This window comes from Pteropus vampyrus, unplaced genomic scaffold (assembly GCF_000151845.1).
Source record: "Pteropus vampyrus isolate Shadow unplaced genomic scaffold, Pvam_2.0 Scaffold336, whole genome shotgun sequence".
NCBI classification, from domain to species: Eukaryota; Metazoa; Chordata; class Mammalia; order Chiroptera; family Pteropodidae; genus Pteropus; species Pteropus vampyrus.
In genome coordinates this window covers 1,007,875-1,021,489 of record NW_011889117.1, presented here as the reverse complement: position 1 = coordinate 1,021,489, position 13,615 = coordinate 1,007,875, and the positions used below count along the sequence as shown (strand labels likewise).

Here is a 13,615-nt window from a genome sequence, read left to right as displayed (position 1 = left end):
GAACAGGGCATGAGCAGCTTCACAGACAGGACCTGCCCCCCTTGTTTCACGGATGGGAAAATGAGATCTAAGGAGGGGCCGACTTGCCCCTGGAGCACCCAGTGAGCGCTGGTAATGTTTAGTTGTGAACTGAGATTTAATCTTAAGAGGTTTGAGGATAGGCACTGGGGAGGGATCCTCTCGATTCTGAGAATTTGTGTGCATAATTAAGAATAAACATGCATAGATCGATCCGTTTTTATGAAGGAGAGGGTCCATAGCATTCATTGGATTCTCAAAGGGGTATAAGACTAAAGAAAAGTAGAGAGTGGAAGAGACCAAAGTCACATGGCAAGGCACAGCAGACCTGAGAATACCACTTATGTCTTAGATTCTCAGTCACTGTCCTATACTTCCTCCTCATGGGAAAGGCCATTTTTTTTTCAATGTACTGATGTATCCGATGGGCCTAGTCAGTGGGAACACCATGTTTTCCAACAGGTATATGCTCTGTTGTCCTGCTGATATTGCCCGTGGACACTGATAAAGAACTAGGGAAGACCCTGGGTCTACAGAGAACCAATTCACTCCTGAACTGTTCCCAGAGGGTCCCCATGCAAGATGATGGCCACAGATCCATGGCTTTCAGAGCCTAAACATATTTCTAGTAAGACATACTCTGCTCTAGTTCAAATTGTTGACATGCATCATGCTCAAATCTTCCATATATTTCCATAGACTCCCCTGGATCATGCTGGCCTGGAAAGGGTCAACTCCCGAAGCAAATGACAGACTGATTAAACACAATGGCAAAGTATGAAAATTAATCGAGATATTTAATAGACAGTGCAAACCATAATTTCATCTGAATATAAATGTATGCACATGTTTCCAATGAGTTATCTATCAGTTATCACAAACAGCAACAAGGACCTTAGAGCTATGTTAGAAAAATGTATAGCTGGAATTTAACTCTAACAATCTCACTTGCTCTCAAGAGAACACCATCCATTTCAAATCAGTATCACAAACTCCAAAAGACCAGGGGAGTGGGAGTGAGGAGTGTGGGCTAGAGTAGGAAACACAGGGGCCAGTACACAGGTAGTGGACAGAAATACAGCTCTCGAGGAAATCAAAATCAGATGCATTATTACAGCTAAGGATAAGGGAAAGCCTATGGCTTTTAAAAAACGACTTTTCTGCCAGTACCATACAAGTCTTACAAAGAAATATGCGACAAGTCAACTGACTTAAAAGGACAGAGACTACATTTAAGATCATTTCAACTGCAAACAGTCGACCCTTTCCATTGAGGTTCAGCAGTGGAGTTAGCGTAGTCCAGAAGCTCAATGTTGGATTTGCAAATACAGTTTATTTTACAGAAATTCAACATTATAAACAGCAGGCACCTCCCACCCCACCCTTACCCAACCCCTCCCTCCCCCCTCCCGCCCTGCTGGGTGCAGACCATGCTATGCAGAGTGAGCAGTGATGCGGCTCTACTGCTTTGGAGGGAGATTTGAGAGCGATGGAACCTGCCTGCACCATGACCTGCCTGCCCTGCACACACACACGCCTGCCCACTGTGCAGGCCACCAGAGTCTGTCTGGGCCCAGTGTGTGCTGGACCAGTTAAATGGTTCCAGCCCAGGACTCCAATTCCTTCATGTCCTCATCTTCCTCTTCCTTCTTCTTGGCTGTGTGACGAAAGAAAAAAAACACAGTTTAGGAGGACTGGTTGTAGTCCTCTTAACACACTGTGGCTGGGTGCCCAAGCTGTGCTGCATGGTATCTGCAAAACAGCCTTGTTCTTGCAGCTACCTCTTCTCCAAGCTATCAGAAGACTGCTTCTCTCTGTGCCTAAAAGCTTTAGCATTAAACTGCAGATAACCAGGCACTTTCCCCAGCACCTCCCCTCCACTCACAACGGTGCCAGACGAAAAAAGGATCCTACACTGAGTCAGGATTCAGGGAAGGCCTCAGTCCCAGAGCATCCAAGGGTGGGAAAGAGTACAAAGAACCCCGGAAGAGAGCTAATCCTTGCCAACCCCACCTCTACCCTGAAGAGGTGACCCACCTCTCCAAACCTGCAGGTGGCTAGCTAGACAGCACTTACACTCCCTTTGCCCATACCCCACCTCAAGCAGCTGACTCAACTTGAGGAGCCGCTTCCCCCTTGAAATATGGGAGAGTGAGGTGACTACACCTGGTCACACTCCACTCCCTGAGCTCTCTCTCTCCATGCCAAAGCAAACTGCTTCCCTTTTTCTAGTTTTTTTTTTTTTTAATGTGATGTTTTATTTTATTTTATTTTTTTACGCCTACAGGACCTGGTCTTCCTAGGTGATTTCCCATCTAAATACTAACCAGGCTCAACCTTGGTTAGCTTCCAGGATCAGATGGGATCGGGCGTGTTTAGGGTGGCATGGTCGTAGACTATCTTTTTCTAGTTTTATGAGGAATACTTCCACCCAAGAGTGAAATAATGGGGGAAGGAAGGAGAAGGAACGGGCAGAAAGAAATGAAGATTTTAAAGAACGAGGTCTCTAAAAAAGCCAAGCTGTTTCCATCCCACAGTGATTGCCTCTGAGGCCCAGGGATTTTTCAGGTGTGCACAGCAGATTTAGACAGGAAGCAAGAGCTGTCCTGGAATTAAATTCTTACACCTTTTCCCAGTGCCTAGAATGTTCTCTTATTTGGTGACAAAGGGAAAATCATTCTGGGATACTGGTTCTCAACTGGGGGTGATTCCCCCCATAATGCCAAAGGGACGAGTGGCAACATCTAGAAACATTTTTGGTTGTCACAACTTGGAAAGAAGGGTACTACTGGCATCTAGTACATGGAGGCCAGGAGTGCTGCTAACCATCCACAGTGCACAGGACAGGCCCCGCTCCTGGCCCCAACCCAAAGAATGACCTGGCTTTGTCAGTAGTGCAGCGGTTAAGAAACCCTGTTCTACAGAGAAACTAGGAATAGGCAGGTAACATTGTCTCTGGGGCCATTACGACAGATCCCACCTGGTTCTCAACCCTAGGCAACTCAGGACCAAAACTGAGGCTGACCGACCACACCAGATTACCCACCACGTAGCATCATGGGTGTGTCATGACTCTGAAAAGAAGTACTCACCGGGTTTTGATGGTAGGGCTATAGAGGGAACATTTGGTAGAGGAACTGTTTCAGGTCCACTGATTTCCAGTAAATTCTTGTCTAGTTCTTCCTGTTCTAGTTCTTCTAATTCTGCCATGAGCTCATCCTGGTAAAAAGAAACACAAGAATGTGAGAGACACCCCTGGGAATCCCAGCCCTTGGAGTAGTACCTCTTGCCTGATGGCTGAGGGGGCATACACCCCTTCTGAGAGGGTCAAGGAGAGATGAACTCCAAGTCCACACTCTTTGTGACTCAAACACCCTAAACAAACTTTTCTACTGGTGAACATAACACACAATCGAGCAATTACTGACGTCTTTGGCTACATCCTCCACTAGGCTGTGCGCAGCTTGAGAGAAGGGATTGTATCTTTTCATTCTTGTTTTTTATCTCAGAACTGGGCGTATTGAGTGAATATAAGAATATTTGCTGAATTGAAATTAACTTGACTAGTCAGTCCATCGAACTCTAGTTCGAAAACATGAAAACCTTGGTTTTGACAACTGAGGCTAAGAGCCACAGGCTGTTTTATCAGCTACACTATGGAAATCAGCATAAAGAATCAGGTTCAGTGGAGAGGGCTTGGACCTTCAGTGGACTCAAATCTAAGACAGAATGAAGTACATTCAACATTTTAAAAACCCAAGTGACTCAGAGTCCTACCTGCTATAGCAGAAACCGGTAGGTGGCCAAATTCCAGACAAATCCCTGCCTGAGGAGTCAGACGTAAATGTTCCTTCTTTGGCTTCACCTTTACCTCACCTAAGAGTTGTCTGAGTACAAATCCTGTAAACTTCTCCAGGGCATGGTCACCTTAGCTGCCCCAGCTATTTGCCCAGAGCCTTTCACGGGAGCAGTGAAGGGTAACTACCTACTTGTCGAAATCAATTATTGACCTAAAGCCTACTAAGGGGGCCCAACAAAGGTTCCTTTACTCTACCTAAGCTTCTACCCCAAACAGTAAAATCATCCCTCAAATTCAAGAACTAGGGAAGGTTAGTGCTCTGTACATCCAAGTCTCTGGAGGGATAAGAACTGGTGGTGATTTCCATACCACATGCTTCCTGCCAGAGAACCTTCAATAGCACATCGAAGGGCAGCTGGTGTCAATCATGAAGCTTATGTGATCTGCATGAAACTACTCACCTCATCAAATTCTTCACCAAACCCTACAGGTTTTGAAATAGCTGTTGAAATCTCCTCTGCAAGTTCTTGCTGGTCAGCAATGTCCTGCATTAACTCATCAACTTTATCGATGTCCCTTTAAATGAAATGGAGAGATGTCATATCGATGATCAGTCTATGTAAAGAGAGTATGTGAGGCAGGAACAAAAACTCTGTTCCACACAACCTTCTTCCCAGCTCCATTCCCTACAAATCACTCCCTGTGAAGAATTAATCTTTATTGTCTTCCTCCTCTCCCTTTAAAATAGAGAATCACAGAATCAAGAAGATGGAGGTGTCCTTAGACATCACCTAGTCCAACACCCTAAGGAAATAAGGTTGAGCAAAGTTAGGTGCCATAATCATAGTCTCTCATGAGAGCACAGGACTTTCACTCCTGGGCAAATAGCTGTTCTTCAAGCTCAAAGGCAAGGCAACTCTACAGGGGGAGATAAAATCACAAATCATAAAACAAAGCCATGCCACTTGACAGGCCCTTCCCATCTACTCAAACCAACTTATGGCTCCTCTACTAGATCTCAAAGGAAAAGTAAACATGCAGAATTATTTTCTATACACTGTCAATCTCAATCATATAAACATACCATTAATCGATATAATATGTACACAAATACTTCAAAGTGTGCACAGTATTTACTGAGATGTACTTTGTGCTAAGCATCCTGAAGAACATAGAAATGAAACAGACGTGAATCGCACTAAGGAAACTAAGTCCAATGAACATCCACTATTTGAAGGATACTTTTCCTACACCCCCATGTTTCTAGAGCAAGGATAAAGAAACTTTTCCTGTAAAGGGCCAAATAGTAAATATTTTGGAATTCGTGGGCCACATGATCGCTTTCGTAAATATTCAACCCTGCTGTGTAGCACAAAAACAGCCAGAGACAGTAGGTAAATTAATGGGCATAACTATATTTCAGTAAAACTTTATTTATAAAAATAGGTGGCAGGCCTATAGGCTGCATTTTGCCAATCCCTGTTTTAAGCAGGGTTGAGTACCCAAAAGGAAGGAAAAAGGGGCTCCAAGCACTGTCAAATATATGCTGCCAAGTCTAAGCACCAAAAAAAAAAAAAAATAAGTAAACAATTAAACTCATCTCAAATCTAGAAATTAAAAAAAAAAAAAAAAGTAGAATTCTGTTCATGGGAGAGACCTGCATTTGGAGCCTAGTGTTACCCTGGCCTTTGATTACAACTGTAACAAGCTTGGTTATCTAGTTTGTTAGGCCACTGTATATGAGGAGTAGCCACATAAAGAAGAGGCTGCTGAAGTCAAGAACATTGGCAATATGACAGCCACAGTAGAGCAAGGACAGAGGCAGAAACTTCCACCAAAAGCATACAAAAGAATAGACAGATCCAAAGCCCTTGATGAACCATGTTTCAGGGCCCCTGACAGCATCAAGAAAAAGTCATGGACATTAGTTCATAAATATCCAAGCTCATAAAAAAACCAGGGCAAGTCACTTCCCCTCTGTGACATGGCTTCCCCACCTTGATAATCAGAGGCCTGGGTGAGAGGACCTTCTAGGGACCTTTCCAGCTTGAAACTAAGCTCATCACAATAACCCTGAATTACTCAGAAAATACTGTTTCATTCCATGAGACCTGTCTCTGAAGGCAAGGTACATGACTCATTTTAGAAAGAGTTCCAAAAAGAACGCAAATTAAAACAAACTCAGGTGCTTGAATGAATAAGTCAAGAGGTCTGCCCAAGGCTTGGGCTCCAGGCATTCCAGGGCCGGCACTGCCCTGCAGCGCGGGTGCCCCCTTCCACCAGCAGGTAGCTACGTACATGTTGTCGTGAGCAGCTTTCATGGCCTTGGCGGCATAGCCCATGTTCTTGAGCACCTCGGTGTTGGTGTTGGCGTTCTCCAAGGCCTCTCGCTGGAACTCAATGGTCGACAGTGTACCATCGATCTGCGCCAGCTGCTTTTCATACCTCTTCTTGCGCTTCAGTGCCTGAAGGGCCGCTGCATAGGGAGAAAACAGGATTTCACAGAGTCCATACACAGAGTAATAATCTGGAGTTCACTTCTAGGATATCTAGGGTCTTCTCCTTAATTGTGAGAGATGACCCTCAGTTGTTGCTTCCACTATAACAAAGGATTAACAATCTCCTCTATACAAAGGGCACATTCAATTTTCTGAGAAAACTACACAGAATTCACATACTTCAAAATGCAACCAAGCAGTTAAGCAAAAGTGCACATTATCTGGTAACCATATACACACAGATCAAAGCATGGAGAGGCATCCAGAGTAAGAATGTGCTCTGAGTCAAAACCCAGCTCACAGACTTAGGTGAGCTACTTAGCTTCCATGATAAGTTCATTGTGAGGAATAAATGAGATAATATGTGTAAGCATCTAGCATAACAATAAGCAGTGGATCCCAAAAAAACAGCAGCTCTAATTATGATAAAGCAATTTTAAGGTATCATTTTATGCCAACTAAATTACAAAAATAATAATGACTATATCTACTAATGGATCAGTTGGGATTAAAATGCTATCTCACACATTGCTGACAAATGTAAATTGTTATGTTTCTAAAAAATATATGGCAACAAACAGCAACAGTCATAATAATGTTCCTGCCCTCTGACCCAGTAATTTCCTTCTGGAAATGTAATCAACAAAGCAGAAAGCCCCATGCCTAAAGATGGTTACTATAGCAATCTCTATCATGGAAAACACAACAAAACATCATCTATCTCATCTTCTGGCATGTTAAGGCGTATTAAGAGATCATCTTGTTTTAAGATCCAGTCAGGAAAAACAATTTGACCAAGGTGAATTCATGATGGAGCAGGGGCCAAAATCTCATCTCCCTACTCAAAACCCAGGCTTCCCGCCCCTTACTGTTTCAATTACTCTCTTTACACTAAAAACGATCTTTAGCACACATCTTAGTTCTCAAAGCCAGGAAGGAGGCTCAGCACAGACTCAAGTAGAAGGAATGGACTTAGTCAGGGAAGCTGTCCAGCCCCTATCTTGATCTGGAGAGCACTAGCCTTACATACATATGGTCACACATATGCACCCAAGCACACGTGTTCCCCATATCCCCAGGCTCCAGCCCAGAGTCATCTCCTGCAGGCTGTGGGCGACAATCAATTACCTCCCCCACAGGGCTGTGGTTTCTCCACACATCACATAAATAGGTTCCATGCTCCTTTCAGTCATACTCCCTATTAGCCTAGGATTACATTCCGAGGACCATTTGCCAAGGGCAAACAGGCTTAGCCTGCATGTAAGCAGTCCATAGTTCCTCCAAAAGCAGCAGATAAAATCACCAGGAAAATTCCTCCAGCCAAAAACTAAGGCAAGCTAAACAGAAATTTAAAAAGAAAAGAAAAGAAAAAAAAAAAACCCTGAAGATCAAACGTGACTCATTAAAAGCTGAAAAGTCAATCAATCTGTTATCTGCCTTGATTCTGGTGTGAATGGCACACCAGAATGGCATATGACTTCGAGAAATCCAACTTGAAATCACACCCTGGGGTCCCCAAGACCCCTTACTCAATACCTTTACCTTCTGCTAGTACTAAGTCATGCATGCAAAATAAGTACCTCATGACAGCAACCCTTCAAGGTAGAAATGACTGCCCTTTTTAGTAGATGAGAAAACAAACTTCACAGAGGTCACGTAGCTCAGGTCACCAGGTGGTTAAGCAGCAGAAAGGGGACTAAGCCAGGTGTGGAACTCTAAAATCCACACCCTGCCATTCTAATTTTTATGCCTCTCACTTAATGAAAAAGGTAAGATCCTGCCCTGGAGGGAGTGTTAAGAGGACTGTGGGAACATAGAGAAGGGAGTGCAAATCCAACTATGTCATTTCTTGCTTTAAAACCCTCAACAGCTCCCTTGACCCACAGGACAAAGCCACCATGTGGTTTAATGTGGCCCCCGAGGTCCTGCAGAAAGAAAGGGACTGAGATTCTTGCTACAAGCCAGGTTCTGGGAGCCCTAGTGCCAGATGTGAATCCCTTTGCCACTGACCATTATATAAGAGGAAAGATATTCTGGGAGAGTCCTGGTACATAAATGCTCCAGGCCTGGGACTCCTTCCTCGTGACTTCCTTGGTGCCGAGTTGCTTTTCCACAGAAACCAACCCAAACACATCTCAATCAGCAAGTGATTCTCAAGGCTTCTCAGGCCAATGTCCCATACTTGCCCTTTTACCAGGTCCTCTCCAGCCATCCCCACCACCCGTGGCGTAGCCCAACCTATAACAACTTGTCCACCAATCAAAATTCAAGAAGGTAGTCTGAGAGCTTTCTACGTGGAAAGCAAGCAAGGGGCTGTGGCAGTCCCATCTACCTCCTCATTTAATCTTCCTGCAACCCAGTCATGGGGTAGAGATCCCAGATCCATACAAACAAGGAGACTGGAGATCAGAAAGGTGAAGCAGCTCATCCAAGTCACCGTGTTAAGAGGGCAGAGGAGGGCTCAACCACTGGTCTGTGTAAATCCCCAGGCTTCTGCTCTTCCCACACAGGCTCAGAATGATGGCAAATGACTCTAGGACAGTTCTCGAGAATAATTAAGATGACACATTGGCCTTGCTTTTCCGTGTCCTGAGTGTAGCAGGAACCAAATGTATTCTTCCTTCATTACCACAGATTGAGAAATGCTTTAACTTTCTAACACATTTCCAACTGGCAGTGACTCCTTGTATGCCGATCTTACATTTCTCTGATCTCTACTCTTCTTCTAAAATCCCCCAAGCAATAAATGACCTGGAAGCAAATATCTCAACATACTAGGGAGGTAAGCGACAGTCTTCCCATGAATGAAATAATGTTTATATTATTCACCTTTACAGACCAACATTCAGCACAATGACTAGTACAAAGTAAGTGCTTAGTATATACTAAGTTGAATCTTCAAATTCATCTGTTTTTTTACATTTTTCATATGTTCTGTACAGTATTCCTCATTTGGGGTGCACCTGTACTTTATCTCCTATGCATCTCTGATTTAGGAGAAATAATAATGTCTCGTTGAAACACAAGCTAAAACAATCATTTGGCAGGTTTCTTTCCCTGAATTCTTCCTGGCTCATAAAATAGGAACTTCTGCAAGCTTCTGCCCTTCCCTTTACCTTCCCTTTATCCTCGCCATAAAGTATGCCTCTTTGAGATTAGAAAAAGGTCCTGGGCAACAGCCCAGCCTCCAGGGCTACCTTTCCTGCTAGCAGGGTTCATGGTCTTCTCTCCTTCATGCAGTGAACACTCCAGGATGGTTGTTCATCCAGGGACAGTTTATTTGTTTACCCCAATCTAACTCCTGTGTGTATTTCCCAACTAAGAACTCTTAAAGAGAAAGGGTGCACGATTATTTTCCCCCTCCGTACATGGTTCATGAGTAAAGTAACCTTTAAATTTGACATAGGGTCCGCACTTGGGCTGCAAGAATACGTGTAAACATGTTTGCAGCACTTTAACCACTCTCTGTCTCACAAACCTGTGGCACCACGGTGGAGTTTAGCTTAGAGCAAACAAAATGAGTAAAATACCACTCTTCCCGCAGAGTTACACTGAAAGTAAAACAGCCTCCAATCCCAACCTTATTTCTTACCACAAGACTGCTTCTGTATGTAGCCAAAGTTAAGAGCCAAGTTCAATGTTTTACATAAATATATGCTGGCTCTTAATGTCTTCCTTATACTTCTCCAAATTCCTGATGGTTGATTAAAAAAACAAGTACTAGATTCTCATCATAAGAAAAAACAATTCATAACTATGTGAGATGATAGATGTTAACTAAACTTAATGTGGTAATCCATATTTTTGAGATATATATATATAAACATCTCAAGTCATTTGTTAAGCACCTAAAACTAATATAATATAATATGTCAAATATATCTCAATAAAATTGGGGATAAAAACAAGTACTGGGTTTACAAGGAATTTATCTAAACCAAATATTCAGCGAAGGGTTGTACAAAGAAATCCCTTTTCTGCCAAAGAATCTCACTGTCAATCATAAGCACAATGGCTTTAACAACTGAAATCTAACCCAGGCCGATAGAAATTTAAGAGGTTGCTTTTAGATGGAAAAAAATAGTCCTTGGAATCTCCATATTTAATTATGCCTTTGCTAGTTCCAAGAGAGTAATTACAGCAGCAATTACAGAATCTAATAACCAGCTTTATTGGCTCTGAAAGCTGAAGCAAAAACAACTCCAACCATGTTGAAATAAACATTGGTCTCTAGACAGTTGCTTCATTAGACACTCTAAACAGCTATTTGGAGGAAAAATACAGAAGAGATACCTCAAGAAGCAAAGAAACCAGTGGGAAAAGATGTTCAGCCAGGACCGGAAACTCCTTCTGCAAGGCATCTGTTAGTGACTGTACAGAAACCATTTTCAGAGAACATATCAGTTCAATATAATTAGATAGGACATTTCTATCTCTTACGCAAAGGCACACTTCACGTCTCTTTGAAGAGTTGCTGAGAAGGGTAAGTTTGCCTGCCCCAATCTGGCGGTATTCACTGTAGGGGCCATTAGCCTAGGGCATCTCAACAGATGCTAAGAAGTCTTAACTGTACACTCATTACTCATACAAAGAGATTCACGCATTGCGGGAAAGGAAAGTCCAGTAATACCCTCTCACTAAATGAATGATGGTGTCTACAGTTCTTTCAAGGAAGGACCCAAGATTCCACATCTGAATTCATCTAGCAGAAGTTTCAAAAGCTGAGAGGAGAGTGCTGCTTCTTTCCCACTCTTAGCATGAACACAATACAAACATACTCTAGAGGACACTTACACACAAATGCAACACAAAGTGAGAATACTGAAGAACCCTCAGCAGCCTGGTCAAGACAGGGCTGTTGGCAGACAGGGAGCTGAGTGAAGCTGAGGGAACAATCATTCAGATGCTCTTTGCTCATTATGCCCATGAATAAACCTCAGATGTTCAGGGTACCCTCAGCCAAGAGAACCATACCTGGCTTTCAAGCCACTAGTCACTTTGTTCAAGTCACCTGTCATCTGCCCTGTGTATGTGGGCAAAAAAAGATCCAAAGTTAAAACAACAAAGTTACCCACCAATATCAAAGACTCAACAATGCAGTTATTAGTAACCATCCCTGCACTACACATGGCATCAGATAGCCCACCAAACCTTGACCAAATAAGAGCTCCAATCTTGGCACCAAAAGCAAAGGGGGCTTGCAGGACTCTTGGAAGTCCAACCAGTCACATTAGATAACAGAAAAAATAATGCCCAGAAAAGGTGACACAGCTTACAAGGATCCTACAGCGAGTTAAAGGTTAAAGACAAGGACTAGAACCCAGGACTCTTTTCACCACTTCAACTCTTGTCATCTCCAAATAAAGTTACCATAAATAAACCAGCAGTTCCCCTGACGTAAGGAAAATAGTCTGCCTAATGATCTTCCATCCAATTTCCAAACCCTGCCCTTTGCAAACCTCACTTAAAAGCTCATGCTGACACATGAAAAAACTGGAAAGCTATCTGAAATGCTCTCCTAAGTTTCCAGTTAAAACAAAGAGGAAAAAAGAATGAAAAAGAGGTGCTAGTTAGCCTGGTTCCAGAGTACTTTCCCCAAATTGGTAGTTGTTCCTGCTTGTGGTTTCAGAAGACAGGGGCATAGCTGGACTCTCCTTTCTCTGAGATGAGATCTACAGCAGGGGTCCCCAACGACAGGCTGCAGGCTGGTACGTCTGTGGCCTGTTAGGAACTGGGCTGCACAGCAGGAAGTGAGCGGAGGTTGAAAGAGCGAGGAAGTTTCCTCTATATTTTGCAGCTGCTGCCCAGCGCTAGCATCACCGCCTCAGCTCCACCTCAGATCATCAGGTATTAGATTCTCAAAGGAACACCGGTCCCTGGTGCCAAAAAGGTTGGAGACCGCTGATCTTTAGGACCTACAAAAAGTTCTCTAAAACCAAAGTGCAACTTTAAGCCCAGACAGGGGCTGTTTTTATGTCCATCATTGCTGTGTTCCAGGCTCACCTGTGGAAAAGAGGGCCTCCTCCTGTAGAAGGAACACTGTCCCTCACGCTGTTGTATTTATTCCCACACGGCTGGGGAATTCAAGCTAGAGGTGCAGACAGCATTTTTCAGAGTAGTCTCCTTCTCTGTTAGGTATCTCCCTGTTTCCCTAATTTCCTTTCTGTGGCCTGGAGCTAATGCACTCCATTTAGAGATGGTAAAATAAGTACTTGTGTATAACCAGAAAAACAGAGTCTGAAACACAGCTGACTTCATCAGCAAACACACAGGAAGTACAGTACTCACTGCAAGGGGGAAATTCTAGAAAGAAAGCAGCCGCTCATCTGTTTAACAGGGACAAAGATGAGAAGGGTAAATGAGATGCTCCTTCTAAGGTCTTCTTCCAGCTCTAACAATATGTGAACCTATATAGTTCTGAGATTGTTCAGTAACTGACTGAAACAAATACCAAAGGCTTTTTTAGACCGACCCTCCACGATATTTTGAGTATTTCACATAATCAAGTTTTTCCTGTCCAATGAGATTAGCAGTGCCTCTGGCAGACTCCCTGAGTTAAGGAGTTAGAGCTGGGGTGACCAAAACAGCTACAGTTTATAGGACAGAGTACATAGAGGAGAGAGCTGCAGTAGGGGATTAGGGAGACAAACTCTGGAGGTCTACACAGAGTTGCCCCTCAAGTATACAGAATACTGATCAGCATATGTGTATGAAGAAATTGCTGAGGTCAGAGAAAGACCTACTCATCAGGATTAGAGAGAATAGTACCAGGTGATCACATGGGGTCAGTTAGTTATAGTGCCTACTTCTCAGTCATACTGGAAAACCTCATAACTCATGGGGCTTTGGGTAGAGTATTCAGAAAGGTCTTGTCTCAATAGCAGGGAATAACTACCCCTACTAGATAAATATTGCTCGGGGCCCACCTAAAAACAAGACCCAAAAGGACAAATTGTTATCAAAGAAATTATGCCCAAACAAAGCTTATTTATGGAAATACAGAAATATCCAGTAAGCAACAGGGTAAAATTTACATTTGACATCGAATCAAAAGTTACCATGCAATGAAGCAGGTAATACTATCCAAAATGCAGAGAAAAATCAATGAACTCCAAATAACCCAGAACTAATACAGATGGAGAGTTAGCAAGGACTAAAAATTCAAGGAGGCACACAAAGACATATTTTTTAAAAGACCCAAATTGAGCTTCTGGGAAGTAAAATTACAGGATGGGATTAGTAGCAGATTAGACATTGCAGAAGAAACAATTTGTAAACTTGAAGACATAGCAATAGAAAC

General features: G+C 43.1%; 1 protein-coding gene across 1 annotated transcript in view; it reads right to left on the bottom strand.

Moving 5' to 3' along the window:
* Positions 1 to 794: 794 nt before the first annotated feature.
* CHMP4B (charged multivesicular body protein 4B) overlaps positions 795 to 13,615 on the bottom strand; it is a 41,605-nt gene continuing 28,784 nt past the window's right edge. Inside the window, exons 2-5 of the mRNA XM_011378283.2 lie at positions 6,116 to 6,293; positions 4,279 to 4,393; positions 3,111 to 3,237; positions 795 to 1,675 (exon numbers count right to left, since the gene is read on the bottom strand). Coding sequence (XP_011376585.1) covers positions 1,611 to 1,675; positions 3,111 to 3,237; positions 4,279 to 4,393; positions 6,116 to 6,293 — 485 coding nt within the window. The 3' untranslated portion in view covers positions 795 to 1,610. The remainder of the gene's footprint in view (positions 1,676 to 3,110; positions 3,238 to 4,278; positions 4,394 to 6,115; positions 6,294 to 13,615) is intronic.